The 27111-nt window shown below is 37.4% G+C and overlaps 2 protein-coding genes across 9 annotated transcripts in view; one reads left to right on the top strand and one right to left on the bottom strand.

Moving 5' to 3' along the window:
* LOC147843097 (uncharacterized) overlaps positions 1-27111 on the top strand; it is a 552330-nt gene that overhangs the window by 376648 nt on the left and 148571 nt on the right. The gene's annotated exons all lie outside the window — the stretch shown is intronic.
* The window catches only part of LOC147835961 (uncharacterized), a 133365-nt gene that overhangs the window by 105079 nt on the left and 1175 nt on the right, over positions 1-27111 (bottom strand). For 3 of the 8 annotated variants that reach the window (XR_015495545.1, XM_087260949.1, XM_087260950.1), the window contains exons 2-4: positions 22076-22178; positions 7146-7278; positions 5249-5309 (exon numbers count right to left, since the gene is read on the bottom strand). Coding sequence is in view for 3 of the 8 variants with exons in the window: in XM_087260949.1 (XP_087117075.1) it covers positions 5249-5309; positions 7146-7251 (167 nt within the window). In the remaining 5 variants the exon portion in view is untranslated. Of the gene's footprint in view, positions 1-5248; positions 5310-6076; positions 6493-6656; positions 7287-22075; positions 22179-27111 lie in introns of those variants that run through there. The other 5 variants (XR_015495542.1, XM_087260948.1, XR_015495543.1 and 2 more) reach the window with 4 other exon arrangements.

The raw sequence follows: 27111 nt of genomic DNA, 5'->3' as shown, positions 1-27111 counted from the left end.
CTTCTTTTTACTATAAATATTATTGATCAAAATATCAAAAATGCTAATTTTAATTATTTTTATTTGCTGCTAATTATTTGCTGATGATCATATACACAGTTGCATCTACACCCAATCTGGCCCTTTTTCAACTACAGATTGCTTTTAAATGTACTTCAACATAATTTATCTGAGTTAAAACTAGTTTTAAATTACGATAAAACAAAACCTATGTTATTTTCAAATTCAAAACAAAGCAAAAGCTAGGTTCTATTACTACTACCTGATTGAATTGGTGTCCCAGTACAAATATCTTGGAATTTAAATTGATGATAAACTTTCATTTAGTTCTCACATTCAGCAACTGGTGAAAAACTGGGGATTTTAAGCTATTTTAGAATTAAGAACTGCCTTTCTTTTGATGCTAAAAACAAACTGGTTGAGGCAACTTTTATGTCGATATTGGACTACGGTAATGTTATCCATATGCATGCTTAGTCTCAAAGCCTGAATGCATTGGATACTGTTTACCATGGTGCACTAAGATTTAGAACTAATTTTAAATATCATATTCATCATTGTGTGCTGTATACGAGGGTAGGTTGGTCTGCTTTGTCCATTCGTAGGCTCAAGTATTGGCATATCCTGGTTTTCAAATCTGTACTGGGTTTACTCCCATCATATCTACAAAATTACATTTGTAAAAAGCCTGTCCTTAGCTATTTATTAACTGTTTGTTAATAAAGTGCGGACTGAGATGGGGAAAATAGCTTTTAAATACCTTTTGCATGGAATAATCTACAAACAAAAAACTGTGTCAGTCCAGTTTTCAGAGTTGAAGCTTTGTTCGGTTCAGTGTGGTTTAATTTTCACTGCTGAAAGTACAAACTCTGAAGAGCAAATCCATCAATATGCAGCTTCACAAGTCGAAACCAAGCAAGCCAGTGGCGACAGTCTTAAGGAAAAAAACTTCACCAATTGACTGCATAAGCAGGGTTGGGCGATGTTGACCAATTTAGCATCGTACGATATCTAATGTGAAACATTGCGATGGACGTAGGCATAGTCATCAGAGCCAGTGAATTATTATTTATGAATAATTAATTATTAAAAATGAATTGATTATTTGTAGCGTTTCAACTACGTTTCAACTACTCAACAGGCAGAGTGATCAGAGTCATTATAATGGCGTCGACAAACTTGGTTAGTAAACAAAAAGGTGCAAAATCAACAGGAACCAACCAACAGTATCTGAGGTTGTTGCTAAAATTACTAAGTACAAGCGTGAAAGATTGAAGCAGTGTACTGACACTGTAACATGTTACCTGACAGATTTAAAAGACAGAAGAGTTGGTAGATAGAAACAAGGTTAATCAAATATCACGTTTAACAACTATAGTGAGACACGGTACATCGGTACATCCTTGATAAACGGTCCGATGTGCACTGCTCTTTGGGAATTTGTGCTTAAAGCACCCATTGACGTCCTGTAGCTCAGATGTCCGTGTATGCTGCAGCGCATGCCTGTGTGTGTGTTCACGTGATGTGCGTTTTCAGCAGTATAGTGTGGAAAGAGGGCTTTTCAGAAATGTTAGATGAAACGGCAATGTGGACGTGGATCGTTTTCGTTATAAAATGCCATTTTAAAACCAAAACATTTTACTGTAAACAGGGCCAACGTGTGTATTTTTCACAAGCGTGTTGCTGCTGCGACGGGGCAGAGATTCAGCAATGGATGATGGCATTATCTATTAACACAACCCTATGTACAATACGGTATAATAGACTTTTATTTATAACATTACAAATTATTGATGAATTATAAACAGTTATATAATTAAATATAATACAAATTAATCATAGTTATTTTCAAATAATTTCTTGTATATTTAATCAAAATGGGCAATGATATGTGCATTAATAACTTAGTAAAAATGTTCCATATTATCTGGACTGTTTTTATAAAACATTGATTGTACACATCCAAACAAATCTGGAAGTTGCAAACAGTTAATAATGCATTTCAAACTTGTAATGTGCTTTTCATAGACCCAAAGCACTGCAGAAAAAAAATTAAATAGTAAACAGATGAGACAGATGAGATGAGATCTCATGTTTTCATTCCTGTCAGAACTTATATATGGTGTAATCTGAATAAGATCTAAACAATACAGTTATAAAACTAGTGCTCCAGTCCAACACTGAGCAATTCACGCCTGAAACTTGACTGTCGGTGAGTCTGGAATGGATTAGTTTGTTTGTAGCATTTTCACACCTTCCACAGTAACCACCCCACATACCTTTATTAAGCACACATGTGTTGCTAATGAACACCGAGGTGTTGGATGAAAATTGCAGCTTAGAGAAAAATGTAAAAAAAGGACGTGGCACTTTATTTTCTTTTCTTTTCAATTATCTCAAGGACCAACATAAACACTTCCTATAAGAAACAAATCCCAGCACGAGCACAAATGTATCTCGCCACGAACAATTGGAGACATGAACGCATAGAGGGCAACAAGCTCAAGGTTGCACACCCCGGGGGCTCTTGGGTGGGTCTGAGCCTCAAGACGGCTAATGTTGTTGGCACTAAATCTTCATTAACGATTCCACCAACACACCATCACAGTCCTCCGTCCAGCTGGGTCTCCTGTACCGACAGACTGGCAGACTTTAAGATGCCCAGGTGGCACAGGAAGCCCTGGAACTATGCCTAGCAGAGCGGACACTCGTAAGAAACACAATTTACAACGCAGCCATTAGAATATATCTCGCACACAAACACAGACCAAAGCGCCGCTCCACCTTTGCGCAATTAGCGTGGCACACATCGCTCAAGGGTGCAGGAGGAAATTAGTTTTTTGGTAGGCGTGCATGGGGAACATGGGGGAATGGCGGGAGGGATGAAGGAAGGGAAGCGAGGTTCAGGAGGATTAGGTAGGTGGTGGGGGTTATGCTTGGAGGAGGAAACATAATGCATGGTTTGGGAGTATGTACTCAGTATGGGTGAAAAACCACTGAACTGATTATAAATCTTCAAACAAGGCTTTGCTTCTCTAGTTAATTATTGAGAACTCAATGGCTACCTCAATTAAATTGAATAAACTGAATTCATTTGCAGAATTGGAGGTCCAATTTATGCAATCCATACTTAAAATCTAATTGTATATGGTGCATATATATATATATATATATATATATATATATAGTATGCCACGATGGGGCGGCAAGGTGCCTCGGTAGTTAGCACTGTCGCCTTACAGCAAGAAAGTTGCAGGTTCGAGTCCCAGCTGGGCAAGTTGGGATTTTGCATGTTCGCCCCGTGTTTGCGTGGCCACAATCCAAAGACATGTATATGTGTGTGTGAATGGTGTATGTTTTTCCTCCAGTGGTGGGTTGCGGTTTTTTATGCTGTGGCGACCTCTGAAATACAAACTAAGTCGAAGGAAAATGAATGAATGAATGAACGCAACAATAAAATGCACTCATTCTGGGTTCATGTTAAGATGAATTTCAGTGTTTAGGGCACAAAGAGACACATTCCAGGTCCAAACATCTCTTAATCCAAATTATTTTGTCCACTTTTGCCCACTTTCCTAATTTCGGGAGCACAAAAGTTTTACAGGAGCATTATGAGACCGAGCTAGACACTGCGCTCGAAGCAGCATGAAAAAAATGCATATTCTATTCATTCAAAATATCTGTACGTGTGAACTCGTTATTGTAGAACCACAAAAGGAGACACTGGAAAACAATACGGACACTCCAAAAAAAAAAAAAAAAAAAAAAAAAAAATGGTTGTTCAAACTACTCATTTAAAATAAGCTGAATCAACACAATTCTTGAGTTTTTTGGAGGACAAATTAAATGTTTTATGTTCAATCCACCTAAATTTACAAAAACATTTAAGGTAACCTAATTAATTTTGTGTTAGGGAATCTTGTGGAAGCCAGCATTTCTATTTACAGTGAAGGGCTTGTCTAATCAAAAGGCCAATATGGGCTAGGAGCATTTTTATTCTAACACTGTTTTAAAATGAATATGTACTAGAGTAAACTGCACTGAACACTGTTTGGAAGCAGAAGTGTCAAGAAAACAGTCCCCTAGTTAAAATACCAGTCAAAGCGATTGTAGATTGTGCAGTTATCATATTGCAAAGCTTAAATCCCATCTAGAAATAGTGGTTCAACAACATGTTATATAATGTTTAATAGCTTGCTCATAAAACGGACAGGAAGTGGTATTTTGCTACACATCATCACTCCCAACTCACATCCCATCTCATACAGCATTTAATGTAGTTTTTCGATTCGCTGGCTACTCGAGAAACCTTTGGCATCAATAAACAGGCACAAAGTGCACGGGAGTTTCATTACATCAGCTTTGGAGGTAAAATAGATTCATGCTGAAGTTCCCGTGTGTTTTGAGTGAAAATATTGCATTCATACAACAATTTGCTGTTTTTTGCAATATTTATCCATAACCTTACACTATTGTATGTCATATATTAGCAATTAGGTCTGAAGTAGAGATGGGGTCAGTTGGTCGAAAGAAAACAAACGAAGGAAGAAAGGATGGACGGACGAGAAAAAGAAAGAAAGAAAGAAAGAAAGAAAGAAAGAAAGAAAGAAAGAAAGAAAGAAAGAAAATTGAAAATCATATCCAACATACAGCTTTATCTTAATAGCAAATATAATAGCAACAAAAACAACAACAAAACATTATCAAGATGATAGCTACCACTTTGCTTGCAACATTTAGGTCTGAAGTAGAGATGGGGTCAGTTGGTCGAAAAAAAAGGAAGGAAGGAAGGACGGATGGAAGAAAGGAAGGAAGGAAAGAAAGAAAGAAAGAAGGAAAGAAAGAAAGAAAGAAAGAAAGAAAAGAAAAGAAAAGGAAAAGAAAAAGAAAAGAAAAGAAAAAAAAAGAAAAATTGAAAATCATATCCTGCATACAGCTTTATCTTAATAGCAAATATAATACCAACAAAAACAACAACAAAACATTACCAAGATGATAGCTACCACTTTGCTTGCAACATGATGAGGTCAAGTGATGATAATACTACACACTACTGCTTGTAAATATTCATAACATGTTTCAGAAGCTGTTTTTAAAACAATAGCATACAGTATAGGCCTTAGATATAGGACAGATACGGAATTTGACTGATATGAGGATGTGAATGATGGATTTAAAAGCTTTACAATGACATGCATTTATGCCTGTGCAAGCATAAAAACCGCTCAGCTGCTCTCTCCACACTTACCTGTCTCCATCTTGCACTTGTTCTTCCCGGCCCTCACGTCGCGTCTCTCGCGCTGTCACACCTAATTACAGGCAAAAGCAGGATGATGACAAAGCAAAATGCATTATAAAAGCAAGCTGCGCTTAAACAGGCTAATTAACTACTGTCAGTTGCCTTTTCCACATACGACAAAGCGTCGGGTTTAATGGGATTTAATTAAAATTTATCAAAAGGCAGTTCATTACAAACACTGTTTCCACATTATGAATCATACAAATTTCAACAAGTAAATGTGTCATGGGAAGGACGCGCCGTTATTTATGAACTGTAATGCTGGCATGGTGTGCCGAGGAACTCTTCCAAATCCGCTGCAGTGGGATTCGGGGTTAGAACTACTATCGCTGACACATCTGCCCTCGTGGTAAATGATCAACTGGGTTAGCTGTAGGGATGGGATGATAACCGGTTTCAAGGTTTACCTTGTTTTTTAAAAGTTAAGGTTTAAAAACCGCCAAAGTTTTCTGTTATATTGTTCCTAAAAAATATGTAAGATTGTTTTATTGTTTTGTTACATGTTTTTCACAACAATTTTATTTAGTTTTTTAGGGCAGCAAGATCTTCTGCAGAAAAGGAACCTCTACAGCAAAAGATACTGGTTCAAAAAATTTGAAATGTTACTTAAAATGAAGTATATTGTGTTCCAAGGGGGGAAAATTTGTTTTCTGCCCGGACATTTAAAAGATCCTATTTGGGAGCAGTAATCAAAACTAAATCTTGTGGAGGGAGGTCAGAACTTACTTTAAATCCACACAGTTCTGTTGGCATAAACTCATACAAATTCAACGCCAGTTTTATGAACAATTCAGTTTATTTGCTAAATCTAGTCTTTTAGGAATTAAGGGGGGAGTGCTTCCTAAAAGACTTAACCAAACAAATTTCATAAGGTAAGTACTTGAATGTTGATAAAACGTGAAACAAATATTTTCATAACATACAGCTTCATAAAAGTTTTGTTTAACTTTAAAATGTATTCTTTGTGAGAATTCACAATGTTGCTAAAAAAAATTTCATTTATCAATACTGTTCTTTTTGGATTTCATTCCCACAAACATTCAACAACAACAAAAAAAATGTATCTTGAGTACCAAGAAGAATTGGAATATTTCGAAAGGATAATTTGTGGCTAGAATTTGGAGCAATGTCTGCTGAAAACTCAGCTCTGCATCGTAGAAATTACCTTAAAGCAGGGATGTCCAAACTCGGTCCTGGAGGGTCATGTCCTCCTCTTAGCTTTAACTTGCTTCAAAACACCTTCCAGGAAGTTTCTAGTATATCTAGTAAGAGCTTTATTAGCTGGTTCAGGTGTGTTTGACTAGGGTTAGAGCTAAACTCTCCAGGACCGTGGCCCTCCAGGACCGAGTTTGAACACTCCTGCCCTAAAGCCTTTACAATCTTAAAGTCTATTTTCAAAACACTGTTATTTGAAATTTCAATAATATTGGCTAAATTACTATTTTTACAGTATTATAAGTATTACAGTATCAATCTAATGCAGCAATTATTTGCACAAAAATTTCTTTCAAAAGAGATTTCCATCAAGACCACAAAAAAAAATCTACTGACCCTTAAATTCTAAATGAAAACAAATGAAAAAATGCCATTACATCCACATTACCAAGTCATTTTCTTTTACAATATAAATTTTCCATCTTTACTTCTAAAGATTTTGAAGAAATGTAAAGATTCAGGACTTCACCAATGTATACATTAAATGAAGGGGAAAATATTCCATATAGGCCTAAGTGAAAATGAGCGGAGACATGTTTGGCACATGCTACTCAGCGGTTCATTTGATATTCAGGCTGAAATGAGGAAATGTCTGCTGGCCTTGTGCTGAGGGCCCTGGTGTTGAGCTTACTTTGGCAGTCTTGGGGTGCGCAGCCTGAGGCTTTGAAGGCCCCTGGCAATCGGAGGTCCCGGGGCGTTGGGCCCATTGGCTCTATCCGTAATCCAGCCCTGCACATGCTGCTCCAGAAGAACCATATGACTTTCTGTATGCCGAGGAACACAAAGGGAGATGTTTAGAAGAACCACATTATTTTCTTTGCAATGAAATCATATCTGTTGTATGACAATAAACAATAAAAGTTGTTCATACTGTGTGTACACTATATTACATAAGTCTTTTTAAGCCTTGTGATATATTTATTTGGTTCATGTGTCCTTTGTAAACACTCCTTGATTTTCCGTGAATTCAGTTCTCACAAACTGCTCTGGTATGGAAAAATGTAAAGCTAAACTTAAAAATGTCACCTTAGAAACCAACTAAAATAAGTTTAGACTGAGGTACTTAAAGGAATACTGGAATAAGTTAATAAATTAACTGAATAAATGAATAAATAAAAATATATAAATAGAATTAAAGAATGAATGAATGGACGGACGGACGAACGAACAAACAAGTGAATAACAAACGAATGAATAACAAACAGGCGAGGCAGTGGCGCCGTTGGTAGTGCTGTCACCTCACAGCAAGAAGGTCGCTGGTTCGAACCTTGGCTCAGTTGGCGTTTCTGTGTGGAGTTTGCATGTTCTCCCTGCCTTCGCGTGGGTTTTCTCCGGGTGCTCTGGTTTCCCCCAACTAAACAAAGATATGTGGTACAGGAGAATTGGGTAGGCTAAATTGCCCGGAGAGTGTGTGTGTGTGAGTGTGAATGTGTGTGTGTGGATGTTTCCTAGAGAAGGGTTAGGGTTAGGGTTGTGGCTGGAAGGGCATCCGCTGCATAAAAACTTGCTGGATAAGTTGGCTATTCATTCCGCTGTGGCGACCCTGGATTAATAAAGGGATTAAGCCGACAAGAAAATGAATAAATTAATAACAAACAAACAAAACAAACAAAATGAATGAACAAATAAATAAAACAAACAAACGATTGAACGAACAAACAAATGAACGAACCAACAAACAAATGAATGAACTAGCAACCAAACAAATGAATGAATTAACAAAATGAATGAATGAATGAAAAAAACAAAAAAAACAAATGAACAAACAAACCAACAAACAAATGACCGAACCAACAAAATGAATAAATGAATGAAATAAATAAACAAAACAAATGAACAAATAAATAAAACAAACAAATAAATGAACCAACCAACCAACCAACAAACAACCGAACCAACAAACTAACAAATGAAATTAACGAACGAACACAAAACCAGATAAAAACTAAAATAAACAAAAAAACTATATATATATATATATACATACACACACACACACACACACACACACACACACACACACACACACACACACACACATACATATATATACATGCATTCATACATTCATACATACAAAACAAAAAAATAAGTTTATATTTTTTGTTTTATTAATCTCGTTTTATGTTTAACATTTTATTAAAATAAACAAAATTAAAAAGCTGTTAACTAAATAGTTTTCCTTTTATTTCAGTAAATTGGACTGTTTTTTAGTTAGTTGCCATGACAATATTTGCATGTTTAACAAATATAAATGTCAAGAACACATAAAACTAAAACATAGAGTAAAATTAAACTTGGAATAAAAATATAACTAAAACAATTAAAAAAATTCCAGTACAAAAAATTTAATGTAAACTGAACATGTATTTAAACTAAATAAAAAAAAATATTTATAATCTACAACAGCCCATTAAAAAAACACTTCAATAATGCAGGGCCAAAATGAGGTAAGTAAATCAAATTCATCCAGTAAATATCTCCTTTTTTTTAGTTAATCAGTCCATTTACCCAGTCTTCTCCTTTACCAAACACGGCACAGTTAAGCACCTGACTAATTACTTTGACATACAGCTCTTGTAGAACTCAGAAAACACTTTTATCCACTGCTTAACGAAACATAAATATGCCAATAAAGTGAAAGAGCGAGCAAGTAATGACCGAGCACGAGTCAGTAATGGCCGTCCTAATGAAAACTATTGGCTGGGGAAGAAAAAGGAAAAGTCATTAGTGTTTTTCACAAGTCAGAATGGAGGGAGGGCTTGACATTTGACAGCCTCCTCTCCGTCTTACACTCTCCCTCTGTCCTGTTGTGCCCTGATGGCAGATGGATACCCAATGACAACAAGGTTATGAGGTCACAACCACACAGGGGGGAGGGGGCTTATATGTGTGTGTGCATTTGTGTGTGTGTGTGTGTGTGTGTGTGTGTGTGTGTGTGTGTGTTCCCTGCCAGTCCAGTACATGGATGAATGTGAGCATTACATGTGTCAGCAGACGGGTGACAGCACGGCATTCATTAATAAAAACAAAAAGAGTTTAGCTCCAGTAGTGCAGAAGAGGGGCTCCGAATAGGGGGGAAAAATGGGAGGGATAGGTTTCACAGACAGACCCGAGTGTTCAATACTGACACGGCTGTGAGCTCTTTCTATCACTCTCTCTCTCCTTTTCTCGCTCCCTGACAGAGCCAACAAAGAGCTCACACTCCAGTCTATGCTGAGGTAAGCCAGATCATAATGAAGCTGAGGTCTCAAAGGGGATTCCCTTGTGTGGCAGCAAATCTCTGTGTGTATTTGAGTGTGTGTGTGTGTGTGTGTGTGCGTGTGTGTGTGTGTGTGTGTGTGTGTGTGTGTGTGTGTGTGTGTGTGTGTGTGTGTAGATATACACTATGAAAGTATGAACCCCTGAATATTATGTCTCCAGAAGTGCGTTCAAACATCTTGGAGTGTTTAGTAGCTATCCAAACTCTCTCTCTCTCTCTCCATTTCTGCATGTCTGTTCGCTATTAAAAGCATCAGGTTTTTCTATCAGGCTGCAGGACTAGCAAGCGTACCTTGGTCAATGTGCTTCTTTGCTAGTCCGGTAAAAAGACCAGCACTAAAGACAGAATGGAAATTTCATTAGCGTGATAGTTTGCCAAGGAAAACTGAAAAAAAAAAAGTATCCTACAACAACGATGCTACAGTTTTTGTTCATGTTCATGAGAGTCAAAAGGCAGGACTAAAAGATTAACAAAAATAAAACTGAAATCATAATCAAAGTGTGAATTACAGGACAGTTTAATTAATTAACGCTTAATCCCTCTGAAGGACATCAAAACAAAATGTATGGGGGCGGTCTGCTTTTTAATAGTTAAGAAATAGTTTGCTCTGATCTGTATCTTAAATAATATTAAGAATTAAATAATAGAAAATTTCAATATGCATATGACCACCCCCATAATGGTTCATGCCATTGTAAATGCATGTTCGCGCCAAAAAAATATTAACATTAATAATAATTAAATTAAATATGCAAGTGATAATCAACGACTTGCCGTGCCTTAAAGGATTTTAATGCACGACGTGGAGGCGAAGGACCACAGGACACACGTCAGAAATCTTATGAAACACCAGTTGAAGGGCAAGAGATTGAAGAGAAAGCAGCCAAAGACTAAAGTTATTTCAGAAATCTTCGCTTTTAAATAAGTAGGGAAATTTTCCAAAATGAAAAAAACATATCGGGACAGGTAAGAGAATCACGCTTTATTTATCTTCTTTAAAACAAAAGCAATTAGCCAGACACGCAGGATCAGTGTAATATTACATTATTTACAGTCATAAATTAATTATTAAACGTTTCTCTGCGATCTGCCAAAAAATACACCTGAGACCAACTAATAGGTTAAAAAGCCCAAAGACTGACCGTTAGATACACCAAAGATTAATTATATATCACGTTTTAACAAAAAAGATTCAAGAGATTAGATTTAGCGGCAGGTCCTGAGATGGTCTGGCCGATATAAGCTTTGCTCTGTTGGAGCCATTCACAGAGCTGCCGCTGACCGCCTGGAGCTTCCAACATTTTTAAACACGCTCTATCCTTATACATAAACTGTCAATTTGACTTTAAAACAACTATATTCTCATTTAAAAAAATCTCTTAAAACTTGATTTTGTGGCATAATTGATTTTTCGAATTTTGCGGATTGCCCGTCCGCCATTAACAGTCATCGGTTTCCTGTGCATTAGTTGCTATGGTAACTATAAACTTTTGGGAGAATCGTGTTCATTTCAAACTGATCAAAACTGACTGGAACTACATGTGCGTTTCAATAAAAATAATGCACACCCTCCAGCCAATTAGAATCAAGAATTTCATCAGACCATAGAATAAGTGAAATTGGTTCACTAAAGCATATTACTGAACATAACCAAAAAATTTGACCCCCGATCGTCAATGTATAATACGCACCCTGATAGTAATAATACGGCTAAGTGAAATTATGGCTTTTCAGAGGCTTGGAATTGTGTTCTTAAACGCAAGCAGCTCATGAAACAGTGCTGTCAGCTTCTCAAAGTGGTTCACGGTCACTGCTAATGACTTTAGGTCACATATAAAAGTGCATTTGAGAACAGATCTTTTATTGACCAGGTTTACAAAATTGTATTGGAAAAATGCTTTTAGTGAAGGGGCATCCGCTGCGTACAATGTGCTGGATAAGTTGGCGGTTCATTCCGCTGTGACAACCCCAGATTAATAAAGGGACTAAGTCGAAAAGAAAATGAATGAATGAAATGCTTAGTTTTGTTATTTGGTTAATTATAAGTGTAACGCTTTTAAACAATTCTGTGGTTTTCAGACAGTATATAAGATCTGTGTGTACCGTAGTTTTACCTGTTGTACCTTAAAAATGATTTTAATAAAATTTCCTAATTAATTATTTTTCCTCAAATTGGACTGCATTGACTTTTACCATACTGATCAAACACACACACAAATTTTAAACAGCTTCAAAAATGACGCATAATTTGAAAAAGAATTTAAATTTGGTGGTTCATTCCACTGTGGCAACCATTATTGAATAAAGTGACTAAGCAGACGGAAAATAAATGAATAATTTAAAATTCACAGGAGGGCTAATAATTTTGCATTCAATAAACTCCACCAGCTCCAAGACTTGTGCACAGTACTGTAAATATACTGTATCCCTGTTTCATTCTCGGTCTCTTTACTCGGATACAAATAGAAAATAATAATAATAAAACACTCTCCCTTGGCACTAAGCACTATTTGAACTGTTTTGGGGAGACTGCCCAGAGGTTCTCTCAAATAATGTAATAATACTAGGTTTTATTCAGCGCTTCCTAGAGTTCTGCTTTATATTTGACTGTTTTTTTTTCTTTCCTTCTCCATCCAAGCAATCCCATTCAGCTTCTACAATATTCAGGTCTTGACTTTGTGAAAGCCAACTCATTACTTTTGATAATTATTATTAAAAGTAAAACAATCACCAATCAGGTGATTTCCAGAAGGAATGACATGAAAACCTGTACCAAAATCCCATCAGTTCAGTCATTATCCCCAACGCCATACAGCCTTCGCGTAGGCTGCAAGCACTCATTCAACTAATGTTGTCACAGTTACCAGTTACAACGTAAACCATGCATGGAAAATTCTGACGATTAGTTAAACTTTTCAATATTAAAATAGTGATTGATGCAGTCTTGAAAATGGATACATTACAATGAGCATTTTATATGCATGCATGTTTATATAGACAGTTAATATAAATATACAGTATTCCTATGCTGTATACAGTTATGCTGTATTCAGAACACTAAGCTGAAGCTTGACTTCACAAAATTAAAATTGCAAATCAAATCACAATATCAGTCAAAAAAATACTTCAAGACCCTTTAGGCTATTGTAATGCAGCTTTATGTAATTTTGTGAAAAATAAAGTACTGGGTTTCTGCAGGTTTCACAAAGTCTAATTTTAAGACTTTTTAAGACCAATTTTATTCATAATGGTTTCAAAATGTAGACTTATACAGGGTTAAACCACAAAAGATTTTTATTTGTACCATTAAAAAAAATCTAATTACATGAATAATATTTAAATAATGTATCAAAACAAGCAAATAGATTTAATAAGAAAATCAAATGTCCCTGTAGCAACACAGAAGCATAATGTACATAATATAATGCAAACATTCATTCATTCATTCATTTTCTTTTCGGCTTAGTCCCTTTATTAATCCGGGGTCGCCACTGCGGAATGAACCACCAACTTATCCAGCACGTTTTTACACAGCGGATGCCCTTCCAGTCGCAACCCATCATTGGGAAACAACCATTCACACTTATTTACACATGCACTACGGACAATTTAGCCTACCCAATTCACCTGTACCACATGTCTTTGGACTTGTGGGGGAAACCGGAGCACTTGGTGGAAACCCACGCGAACACGGGGAGAACATGCAAACTCCACATAGAAATGTCAACTGACCCAGCTGAGGCTCGAACCAGTGACTTTCTTGCTGTGAGGCAACAGCACTACCTACTGCGCCACCGCGTTGCCCTAATACAAACATAATTAAACAAATCCAAAGTGCACAGGGGTCCGTTCTTCATAGCTCGCTTTAATGATCGAAGATGATTTTGCCGATCCTGGATCTTTTAATCTTGATAACTGATCTCTGGCTAATTTGGTTCTTCAAACAAGTTTGCGAATCAGATTAGAATGTCTGGATGAACTGATCTGAGATCGCTGCGCGTGTTGAGAAGGACAGATCTATCGATCCTCGAAATCATGATCAGCAATGCAGCGATTGGCGGATGGCACAGCAGCGTACATCTGATCTGATTAATATTCAATAATCCATGTGAGCAAAATTACATCAAATTAGCAGTAAACGGTTTGTTAAATGACACGCAATAACCTTCCACATTTGTTGTGAACTGCAGGCTTTACACTTTCATGTGTCAAGAGTATTTATCATGTATTTCAATGCGAATCGATGTATTTAGTTCTACATTTAGAAAAGATTTTCTTTATTATAGTAGCCGTTTTTTTAAATCGCTGTATAGAATAACTGGATGTTTACAAAAGCATTTTGATATTGGTAAAGGTGTCTGCAACTTTTGTGAAGCATAATCACTGGTATATTAACTGTCAAAACATGTTCATGACTGCATTAATTTATTATTTCTTTTTTTTTTTAAAAAGCCACATATTCTGCATTTCTATTATCATACACAAATTGTACTGAAGCGATCTAAAAAGTTCATATCAATAAATTTTCTCTTAGTACTTTCATTTCGAGGGTGCAGATTGCATAAGTTTTGTTAATATAACTTTATTAATTTTATTAATAACTTTAACTTTATATATATATATATATATAGTTAAAAATATTTACTATTTTCCCAAGTGTATATAACTACTACTGTAAGAAAATATAATAATTCGGTACTTTCTCTATTATCTTTGCTTGAACTGACCCGATCTAATCCTGTTTATATGAATTGAACCTGCTTCCGATCAGGTTTGAGCTAGCAGAACTGTTGCTATGACAACAACTCTGAGATCAGCTAATGATACAGCTAACTGAGTAATCCACGTACGAAGAACGGACCCCAGATCCTCGTTTGTTGTTGGCCACAATTTTATAAAGCAGTTTGTTCATTCATAAAAATTGTTCCCTAAAAGTGTTTTTTTTTTCTTTTTTAAGTGTGTGTGAAATAAATTTTTGCACATTATAAGGTCATATTATCAAAACGGTGATCTTAACTTTTCCTGACAGCATTGTTTTTTTAAAGTCGCCAGCTAGTCAGCATTTTGATTATTTTCACCTATATTCTCTGATTCTGTTCTAATAAAGACACTGATAAATTGTGTATTGTCATTATGGGCTCTATTTTATTGATCTACAGTAGGTGCAAAATCCAAAACGCATGGAGCAAAAGCACTAGGGTGTGTCCCAATCCACTTTTGCTTATGAGTGCGTTTTGAGCATAATGTGCATTAAACCAATCAGAGTCTCATCTCACATTTCCTTTAAGAGTCAGTTGTGTCGTGACATGGTGCATTTGCTATTTACATGGCGGACTTTGTAGGTGGAAAAATTTAATGCTTCACTAGCGAGAAAATATTTTTACAGACCATCTCTAGCACGAAGATAAAGAACGAGCCTCCTACATTCGGCCACTTTCTCTTTACTTTACTTTTACTCTTTACTCCTTTACTTTCGTGGATAAGGTGTTGTACGCACTCCACTGAAGACATCCATTAGCCTAAATATTTAATTTTGTTTGTTAAGTGCACAGATTTGTTTTAAAACTATTTCTAAATTACGTTATAATTTCCAGCAAATGAATAAATGAACAATAATAACGAAGTGTGGTCAAAAAACACTATTATCCAAACACACATACCGATATGGTCCAAACCCAACAGGTGGACCAATCTAAACTTGTTTTTATTAAAACAAATATAAATGTGCATATAATAAATAATAGGGATAATAGTAATAACATTATACAAATGCAAACTGCCAGGTGAGATGAAGAAGATGAAAGCATTGAGGCAGTGGTTTTAATATTTTTATGTAGTAAATAATCATTTTTGAAACATTTTAATGCTTTATTTTTTCATATGCAAAGATATTTGTGTTTTGTTGTACATCCTGTGTGTATTAAGTGTTTGAGCCTGCATAGGCGCATAACTAACGCGATCTGCGCTGGACTTTAGACCAGCTTTCAATTGGTCAACAGCGCAGGCTATTTCAGTTCCTCAAAATAGCAACACGCCAACAATTCGCCTTAACACACCTCCTTTTTAGAATGGAACACCTATAAGTGCACAAAGTGGCGCAAATGGATTTGGTATTTAAAACACGTGACCCAAAACTTGAAAATTATGGTTGTGCTGGTCTGAAAATAGCAACAAATAGCACCATACATGTCTTGCATCTTATTGCGCCGGGTGCATGATAGGGTCCATTGTCATAATGCACGAAACAACAAATCAGCAATAAGTCGTTTTGTATTTTGTAAGTCTTTTGCACTGTATTCTGTGTGTGTGTATATGTGCAATACATATGTTTCACAGATATTTAAAAATTAAGTATTTTTGTTATTTTTGGATGAACTTTCTTTTTTCAACTGAACAGATATTTAATAAATGGTATGCTTAAATGCTCAGTCTCCCTCCAGAAATCTGTCTGTCTGTCAGCACAGAGGACTGGAGCCCAGTTTACTGTTATAGCTATGGGAAGGAGACAGAGAAACACATTATACTGTTCAGGGACCCTGCACAGCATCGGACCCTCACGGACTGGAATGCTGAAAACGAACAAATTAGGAGTGGATGAAGGTGTACGGGGGGGGGGGGGGGGAGTAGTTACGATTGGGAAGGAAAAAAATGCGTGATCGGTTGTTTTTGGACACACATCATTTTCCCCTGCAAAGAAGCCTGGCAGCTGCTGCATGAGCAGGACGGGGGTGCAGGGGCAGACGGGGGTCGAAGGAGGAGCCCAATGCAGTTTGGGTGAGTTTGTGCTTGTGGACGAGAGTAAGAGAGAGAGAGAGACCCTCCTTAATGCATTGTTTGGAGAGAGAGGAGGAGTAGCAGGAGAGGATGGAGTGACAAATCAAAATGAAAAGACCACCTGTTTTGTTAAAGAAACAAACAGAAACATGCTTTGGACCAAAACAAAATCTTAATACCTTTCCAAAAAAAGTCGTTTTATTAGTGATGCTTGGGGGACTTAAGCAAATCCATAACCATAAGCATTAAGCTTTTGCCGTGTAACTCGTTCCGTGCCATTTCTGCTGCAGACATGAGTGATTCCTCAAAACATGGCATGTTGAGCAGAGGTGTGCTATTACTTCTTTAAGCAATCTGACTAAAGCTTGACTAATAACTCATGACTTGTAACCAGGCCCACATGGAATTTGCGCCCACAAAAACTGCAGAAAACACATTTTTACAGATTGCTGAGCCATGCAGTCTATTTATGTGTGTATTTATTCAGCTTTTTATACTGATTTCAGTTATATTATTGAATAATATGCACATTTTAATGTTTAGAATATACAATACAATTTGCAAATCATGATTTTACACGTGTAGTTATAAGTGGTTACAAGTGGTTATAAATAGATTTGCATTGTCCATTCATTCATTTTCCTTCAGCTTAGTCTCCTATTTATCAGAGGTCACCACAGCGGAATGAAACAACAACTATCCCAGCATATGTTTCACGCAACAGATGCCCTTCCAGCCACAAAACATTACTGGGAAACACCCATACGCTCTCACACACACACACACACATACACTCATAGACTCATTCACTATGGCCAATTAAGTTCATCCAATTCACTTATACTGCATCCTCCTATACTCTCAAAATCATTCAACATAAATCCACACATTCATTTTAACAAACTTCTGCACTGAAAGATCAAAAAAATGTTTGAGTTATAACGGAGGAAAGTAAGACAAATTTGGAAAATACAACATTATTAATCATCTTTCATAGCTGTTCGAATTTCTGTTTAATGCTGCAAAGAAACCAGGTTATATTATTCCTGATTTGACCTAACTCTGCTTCTAACACAGCAGTATATGGTTGAAATTGCATTCATTTGCAGACATTCATTCACTCATTTTCTTTTCAGCTTAGTCCCTTTATTAATCTGGTGTCACCACAGCGGAATGAACCGCCAACTTATGCAGCATATGTTTTACACAGCGGATGCCCTTCCAGCTGCAACCCATCCCTGCGAAACACCTATACAATCTCATTTACACACATATGCTACAGTTAATTTAGCTTACCCAATTCACCGGTACCATGTCTTTGGACCTGTGGGGGAAACCGGAGCAGCTGGAGGAAACCCACGCATATGCAGGGAGAACATGCAAACTCCACACAGAAATGCCAACTGACCCAGCCGAGGCTCAAACAAGCAACCTTCTTGCTGTGAGGCAACACTACCCACTGCGCCACCACTTCGGCAAAGTTGGAAAACACTGGTCAAAAAATTACATTGACAGACAAAATGTCAACCAACACTTTGAGATGACATGTTTATTTTTAAATAGCTCAACTGTCATTGAACAACTGAAAATGAACAGAATTGTGGAATATTGAAGACAGCATAGAGGTGCAGCATCAATTTGATCAGAAGAAGGTGTATTATGAGACAGGAAGTGAAGCAGATTTTGGAATCACAGTTCCTGGATGCCTTTCTGTCTCACGCCTGTTTCACACCGCAAGCGTCAGCGGCGCGTGAGCAGAGCGTGAGCAGCGCGTATGTCGAGCAGTAGCAGCACGCAGGCGTTTGCCTTTCACACCAGCTGCGTCTGCAGCGCGCAGCTCTTCGGCAGCTGCTGCTGAGATCAACCTATCTCTGTCTATTCTATCTAGTTACCCCTCTATATACAAATACACTTTTTAAACTTTTCATCTGTACCAAGGCCCCTCCTATGCTGTTTCATTAACCTGCAAATGTTTATTTTACAAATTGTATAGATCAAATAGTACTGTATGCTTCTAAAGCTAACTTATATGAGAAGTGTCTACAGTCAGAAGACAATCGCCTGTGATATCATGTCATTTGTTTTTTGATTATCAGGTTGCTGTAGACCTAGTTATAGTCATATTTATACAATATAGTTATAATGATATTTATACATGATCAAACTAGTGTTACTTTCCCTGCTTCAGTGATGTCCAGCGGCAGAATAACAGCTCGTTAATTCATGCTCGTGCAGATGATGAGACGGACAAAAGTAATTAATGCATGCCATTCTTTTACTTATTTTCGTGTTGTCAGATTCACAGTGCAAACAGCTCCCGGTAGGAATAACTCGAGTGAACATAAAACAAAGCCGATTAAAACTTTCTTCCTCTGCTTAGCTGCACAGAACACAGCGAGCTCACATAATCCAGAATGCGTGTCGCACTACACTACCCACAATACACTTCTCTATGGACTACAAATCCCGTAAATATTCTATTTCCCCTCTCCTACAACACTAGTGTGCAACTTAAGCAAAACTGATAGTAAAATTGTTTTACATTCGGTCTTGTAGTTCGGGCCTAAATAAATGTTTGTTGCCGTTTTTAATCGTTTTAAGTTCATTTGAATGATATATAAACCATTTGACATTATTAACGCATTTATTGGGTAAAATTGCTACTTTTTACTGTCATTCAATGTGTTTTGGTCATTATCAATGCACTGTCACTTTAATTGAGCGTGAGCAGCGCGTCAAAAATAGACCCAGCGCCGAAACTATCGCTGCACTGCTGCTTCGGCGACGCTCACGCCTCGCACTGACGCGCTGCTGCTGCGTGCGGTATGAAAGCTCTCATCTGTTAACATGGACGCCGAAAACACACGCGCTGCTCACGCTCTGCTCACGCGCCGCTGACGCTTGCGGTGTGAAACAGGCGTTAAGGTTAATTTATAATTCTGCATCAATTGCACACGTATGCTCCGACGTAGCCTGCGAATGGACAGATAACCTTCAACATTGCTGAAGCGCACCTCTCAAAAAATTTAACTACACGTCACAATGAAGCGTAGCGCAAGCACTGTGATTGGTCGGCTTGGTAGTGCTGACGAGTGTGGGTGGGAGAGAGAGCTGCGCGAACCCGATAGAGCGAGTGTTTACAAGTGTCGAATCCCGTGAAGGAGGTCCAGGCGGAAAGTTTTGGCATGCACCATGAATCACGCAGATCACACGAAGTAGAAGTATAAACCAGGGTTTAGGGTGCATGTCCACCGAAGCGTTTTTTTGCATTGCAGAAATGAGAGCATTTTTTTGTTTTTGTTATCAATAGAAGTGCAATGTTTTTAAAATGCCCGCTGCGTAGCCATGTGCTGAATGTGCATTTTACACTTATCACAGAGCACTCTGCATATTTTAAAGGCTTTGACAGTTAGAGAAGCACTAACAGCTGAGCAGTTTTTAAAACAGCACTCACGAGTTTCTGCAGTGAAAAAAAACGTACACTCTTAGAGGCCGATCACATCAAATGCAAGATGCAAGATGCACCAAACTACTTGTTGACATTAGTAGACCAGTGTGCTGCTCTTTTTTTGTTACTAGGCAACTCCTGTATCAACGGTTTTGATATTGGAGCGCATAACATCAAGTGCTTATTTCATATCTTGAGTTTTCTGCAGGTGCATGGAGCACTCTATCAAAACCACGAGATGTAGCATGCGGTAAGAAAGTGAGGTGCCATGGGTGCATAATACAAAAAGCTCCCTCCAAATAGAAAACCATGTAAAAGCTGCAAAAAATTAAAAGGCAGAATTTTCAGGCACAGCCTCTGTCACACTGCCAGTTAAAAAGGTTACAAAATAGGACAATTTAGTTGCAGTGTGTAATTTCTAGAATATAATTTTTAATAACACTACAGTTGTGGTGCGGAGAATGTGGACTCACTTATTCACTTGTATTTAGAATGATTTTTACTGTACTTGCCGTTGGTGTGAACAGACTTTTAGTTTTTGTTTTAGTGTGTAAAAGCACATGGATTGATACACATACAGTGCATGTAGGTCAGAGACCTTAACACTGCCAGCAGCACATTTGGAGCAAGTGCTAGGTTTAACTCAACTAAGCTGTAGAAATTTAGGACCCGGCCAAAACTGGACCTTAAAGCAAATCACATCTGGATGGTCATCACAAATACAATCCTGCATGGCCGACAACACACATATATCTGCCCCTAGCACAGAGATCGATAAAGGCAAGTGTGTGTGTGAGAGAGAGCACTGAAAAGAAAATCTCCAAAGTGCCCCCACAACTTCCCAAAACACACATTCTGAGGCAAAGTGTGACGGAACACCTTTGTCTATCTGTGGCACAGCTGCACAACCTGGACACACACGCACACACAGAATCCTTCTCTGAATGCAGCATTTGGCAGTATTTGAGGCTGACACTGCTGATGTCATTTGCAGCAATGAGTCATTGGGCCCACACTCCTGCTGTGTGCTGGGCCCCTCGCACACACAGACACACACACACACACACACACACACTTCTAGCACCGAACATGGGCCCATCTTTCTGCTTCCCTTGGCATCAGAAGCTGTATTTTTATGAGAGTGCCAAGAAAAAACAAATATTCCTCATCTCCTTTCTCCTCTTTTTTTAATTTAAACTCTTTTTCCCTCATCTCTTACTCTCACTCTGTCCCCCTCGCCGGTTTAGCAAGCTAGCACGACTCATTGGCCCTCTGGACACACTCTATTCTGCCACTCCATTGTCGATCCGACAGCCTTTGTTGTATAGAGAAAAAGAGACCCCCGCCGTTCTTTCTTTCTTTCTCTCTCTCTCTCTCTCTCTCTCACACACACACACACACACACACACACACACACACACACACACACACACACACACACACACACACACACACACACACACACACACACACACACACACACACACACACACACACACACACACACACACACACACACACACACACGCGCCCTCACACCCACACATACACACACATTCCACAAGCGCAGAGGTCAAAGGGTGCAGCTGCCTCAATAAAGCAATGGGAGTGTATGTGTGTGTCTTAAAAGGAGAGTAAAAGGGGGAGTGAGGGAAGTGGTGGATTCATTTTTACTTTTTTCCTCTATTCTGGGCTGAAAGAGCGGGTGAGGGTGGGGAGAAAGGGACGCAGGGCGGCTATTCGGGTCTTGAAGGACTCTTGTCAATCGCGGAATTTTTGAGAAAACTTTTCTAATTGAATTTTGAGGCTCGGTGAGGTCCGCTCTTGTCTCATTGTTTGCGAGACCTTGCATGTTTGCGCATGTCCACATGGCTAACGATTTTGTCTCGCTTTCCTGTGACATCTTTTTAGTGTTATAGAAACCTTCACAATTGAACACTTTTTCCTTGGGGATTTAAAAAAAAAAAAGAAGAAATCCCTCCAGACGGAGGCCGTATTGATTTTTGCTGTTGTTGTTGTTGTTGATGCTGTTGCGCTATCTCAGGGTGTTGAAGTGTTAAAGCAGGGTGAGACTGACCTCAGGTCACTGGGCATCAAAACAGGTTGTGGGGCCAAGAGATAGATAGTTTAGAAACAGCATGCTGAGTGGATGTTTTGAAGGCAGCGTCCTTCTGTCCAATCTAAAAGATACATAAAAAAAGGATTTAGAAGAGGACAAAATTTGGGAACACAAAGGCTCAGAGATGTTAAAAAAGGTTTTTCTGTCAACATAAAAAAAACGCAATCCTCCCAAAGAATGTTTTGTTTCCTGTTCTGTTTACAACCTGCATTAAGATACCTTTTTATATTATATTGTAAATTATGCTCATGTAATTTACACATGACAACAAATAACAAAATATGATACAGAGAGCAGCAGCTTTTGTTTAAATCGTAGGCCATTAGATTTGCATAATTTAAATTCCTTTATTATAATTTATTTTTAGTTTATTTTTATTTTAATTATTTGTTTTTTTTATTTAGTTTCAGCTAGTTTAAAAATTGGTCTTGTTAGAGTTACTGCAAGATTCTACTAATGGAATCTAACTGCGTTCACACTAAAGCCGGCAAGAGCATCAAAATTGGCTACACTGATTGCAGCAAATCAGTTACATTCTAGCATAAAAAGACGCTTTCCAGTGTAAAAATGTTGTGTGATTTTTATCGAATTCATTTAACAATGGAAGATCAAGTTGTTGCGTTTGGTGTGGCTTTGCTACACTTATCCAATATGTTCATATGTCTGAAATATTCTAAAGAAGCAATACTTTTCTATAATGTCATTACAGTTACCAAAAGATTCCTGCTTTTTTGAGTAAAGAAAAACATGTAACACATTAACTCGCCAGTAACTTTTTTGCATCTTTTGTAAAGAAAGAAAAAAACGTATGGAACTGTATTTAAACGCCATTTTGTTTGCAATTAAAAAAAAAAAAAAACTTTTTGTAAGATGTCAAAGCTGAATATTAGGCATTATTAGTTTTCAGCATCACATGATCCATCAGAACTCATAGTAAAAGTAATTTGGAATTTATTATTATTTTTATTTACTATTATTTTTTATTTGTTATTGTTTTTTGTTTTTGTTGACTTTTTTATTTTCCTCTGAATATGGTTCAGAGAGTGTGGAATGCGTTTAATTACCACCCAATAGTTCTTCTTCAATATTGTGAAATTAATGTATTATGGTTTTGCTTTCCCTCACTTTTAACAACTCTCTAATTAAGAATTGCCAATAAAAAGAGTTAAACTAGAAATACTGCTAAAATACTGATTTGATGCTCCTGAAACATTTATCATTATTAATAATGTTTAAATAATATTTACAATACAGTAACAAACGTACAAACACTGGCCGTCACAGTGACGTAGCGCGTAGCATGATCGCCTCACAGCAGTTGGCATTTCTGTGTGGAGTTTGCATGTTCTCCCTGTGTTTGCGTGCGCTTCCTCTGGGTAACCATGTTTTCCCCACAAGTCCAAAGAAAAGCGCTACAGGTGAATCGGGTAAGCTAAATTGTCAGTTGTGTATGCGTGTGAATAAGTGTATAGGTGTTTCCCAGAGTTTGGTTGCGGCTGGAAGGGCATCCACTGCGTAAAACATATGTTGGAAAAACTGGCGGTTTATTCCAATGTGGCAACCCCTGATTAATAAAGGGACTAAGCCAAAAAGAAAATGAATGAATGAATAATTACAAACACTACATCCTTGTTAAACAAAATCTTTCATTTCAGAGAGATCTTAATAACCCCAAACTTGTAACATGTAGTGTTAAACAAGTAAAATTTGATCTTACCTATTAAAATGGTCTGAAACTTAAAAACTGCATTTAACACCAGAATGTTAAATGCAAATTACCAGCACGTGATTTCTTTGAGGATTAAATTTTTTGTCTAGGGCATCAGGACATGTTTATTTGAGCCTCTACACACTGGGAGCTGAGACAGCGGAGAATGAAGGTCAAGCCTCGGGAGTACCACAATATATCCAAATCTCAAAAAAAAAAAAAAGTGTGTATATATATATATATATATATATATATATATATATATATATATATATATATATATATATATATATATATATATATATATATATATATATATATATATATATATATATATATATATATATATGGTCTTTATTATTATTACTGTAACCTTTACATTCATCCGGTGGCATAAACCTAGGAAACCCACAGTGAATTCAACAGCATCAAGCTCTATTGTCAGAGCTCCAATAATATTTTAGGTTGTAACCAGTTTTAAATTACTGCTTGGCAAGATCACATAACGCAGGCTGAATTGCCTATAACAGAAGCCTACAAAATGTCTAACTAGTAGCTATCAGCCTAAATAGTGGCCTTGGTGGTATACCATCACACAAAAAAAAGTTTTAAAAGCGCAACGAAACAAGAAAACAGGCTTGAACAATTTGCAGCGATGAATCGTTCTGGACGGTAGATGGAAGTAAAGAAGTCACCTTATCAATTTCTCAAATAACAAAAGAAACCAAAGTATCAAAGATGAAAGAAGCACTCTTGATATATGGTGTATGAGTGATGGATGAGATCATGGGACCACCGTGCATTTTTCTCTGTGAGAATATCCAAGGGCAAACGATTACCCATAACTCAGGGCGATGTTTCCGGATGCTATCATATAGATCTGAGGGTTTGCGAGCGTTTGAGGTTTGTGAGTAAATTGGATGGAGAATATGAGACTGTGTGGGTGTATGAACTGTATTGTATCGGATATTCGGCTGGTATCATGTCATGTTAATAAATTAATCATCTGAAATGAACACCCTCTAACGACTCTCTCTCTCTCTCTCTCTCTCTCTCTCTCTCTCTCTCTCTCTCTCTCTCTCTCTCTCTCTCTCTCTCTCTCTCTCTCTCTCTCTCTCTCTCTCTCTCTCTCTCTCTCTCTCTCTCTCTCTCTCTCTCTCTCTCTCTCTCTCTCTCTCTCTCTCTCTCTCTCTCTCTCTCTCTCTCTCAGGTCTGTTGCTTCATCAGCTTCATTTTTTAGCAGCCCAGCTGTACTTGTCATCGGCCCCATTATTAACTGTAGCAGTTTGTTTTTCTCTCTCCTGCAACATAAAGAATGCACGGCTTGAACGAGGGAGGGAGGAGAACACGTCGAAAGAGGGAGAAGAAAGAAATTCAGACGGAGTGAGAGAGAAAGAATGGCCCTGTCAGAGATCAGAGCTGTGGTGGCTGTGAGACCGAAAGAGAGATTAAGCAGAGGGGTTCCTGGTGACGACTTAAAGACCCTTCTTTTCATCAGTCGCTTCCAGTCGATGCTGCCTACAGGTGCAATCAGAGATGGAGAGAGACACTTGACTTTCAGCCCTCACCTTTCCTCACCTCAGCCTTTAGAAAGGAAATGCAGGGGAGGCGGCCTGTACTTCCCTCTCCTTAGCCTCTTGTTTCTCTCGATCGCTCATTTTGCGCATTTGATATGCAGATGACTGACCAGCTTTTCAAATGGCCAAATTGCAGGCGGCTAGGAAGCGATATCTCGCTCTCTCTGACCTTCAGGAGGGTCCCCATAGCAACGCGGTCTTAAGGCTCCCGTGGCGGCATTCAAGTCAAACGCGCCGGTCTTCGGGATTCTTAGCCTTGCCGCCAAAACCTGTTCAAATCTGATTATAGAGGATTATCTCCTAATTGATTTCACTCCAGGCCAAGTTTGAGGCTTTTTTTCCCTTCTTTTTTAATAACACAACAGAAACTGTGCTCTACTTCAGAGAAAAGCACAGCTGTTTTTCGAGAATAAAGCAGAATGTGTGTATTCATGTTTCCAATAGGGATAGTTCACCCAAAACTGATCATTCTGTTTGATTTTCTTTCTTCTGTTAAATACAAAAGAAGATATTTTGACAAAAGCTGAAATAATTTATATAACATAAGTTGTGTTTACTGCTATGAAAGTCGAGGGTTCCACACTTTACAGTAAGGTTTCAATAATGTATTTACCAACGTTACCTAATTATGAACAATACTTTCACATTTATTAATTATAGTTTAACATTTACTAATACATGCATGCTTGTTAACATTAATAAATGCACCATGAGTTAACATGAACAACTATGTTTTAATTAACTTGAACTAACATGAACAAATATTGTAATGAATGGATTGCTTATTGTTTGTTCATGTTAGTAAATGCAGTTACATTAACTCACACCTTATTGTAAATATATAACTTAAATATCACGCTGAGGAAAGCATTGTGTGTCTTTAAGTCACCTGAAGACAGTAAGAAACAATTACTTGATGAATGTGAATCATTCACTTTTTGAATAAATATATAACTTATACCTTAAACAACCTTATTGTAAAGTGTTACCCAGGTTTCTTACATTTCTCAAAACATTTTTTGTGTACAACAAAAAAAGAAACTCATAATGGTTTGAATCACTTGACGGTGAATAAATGAGTTCTGTAAATTTACATTTTTGGGTGAACTACCTCTTTTAAATGACTGACAGGACACATAGTATGCTGATAAATATTTGCATACAAATAATGTTTTTTTATGCAAAGACTTTTATTGCCTGCTTTTACAGGCCCATTCATTAAATACAGCTTTTATAACCGCTTGTTAAACTAAAATTCTAATCAGCCATTCACATACAATTTAGGCTTGTAGACAAGGTCAAGATTATCTGTTGACAATAAAAACAGAATATAATAATAGGGAAGAAAGGTAATTTAATTGACTTTAAATGTGGCTGTTGATTGTTTCAGAAACTGCTGATTTACTATTTTCAACCATAACCATCTTTAGGGTTTACAGAGATTGGTCTGGAAAAGATAAAATATCCATTAAGTGGTAGTTTTGGTGGTGAGAATGCATTGATGGTGCACGAGATCTAAGGAGAACCAGACTGGTTCAAGCTGATAAAAAGGCAACAGAAACTAAAACTTACTTGTCACAAAAAGTGTAACAAGTCAAACTTTGAAGCAAATGCGCTACAGCAGCAGAAGAACCCACCGGTCAGGTAAGAACAGAAGACAGAGTATACAGATCATCACACGCTCATTCAAATTGGACATTACAAAATAT

Source organism: Danio rerio, chromosome 7 (genome assembly GCF_052040795.2).
Source record: "Danio rerio strain M-AB ecotype USA chromosome 7, GRCz13ab, whole genome shotgun sequence".
Taxonomy (NCBI): Eukaryota; Metazoa; Chordata; class Actinopteri; order Cypriniformes; family Danionidae; genus Danio; species Danio rerio.
The sequence above is the reverse complement of the archived record's forward strand: the minus strand, read 5'-3'. Positions and strand labels throughout refer to the sequence as shown.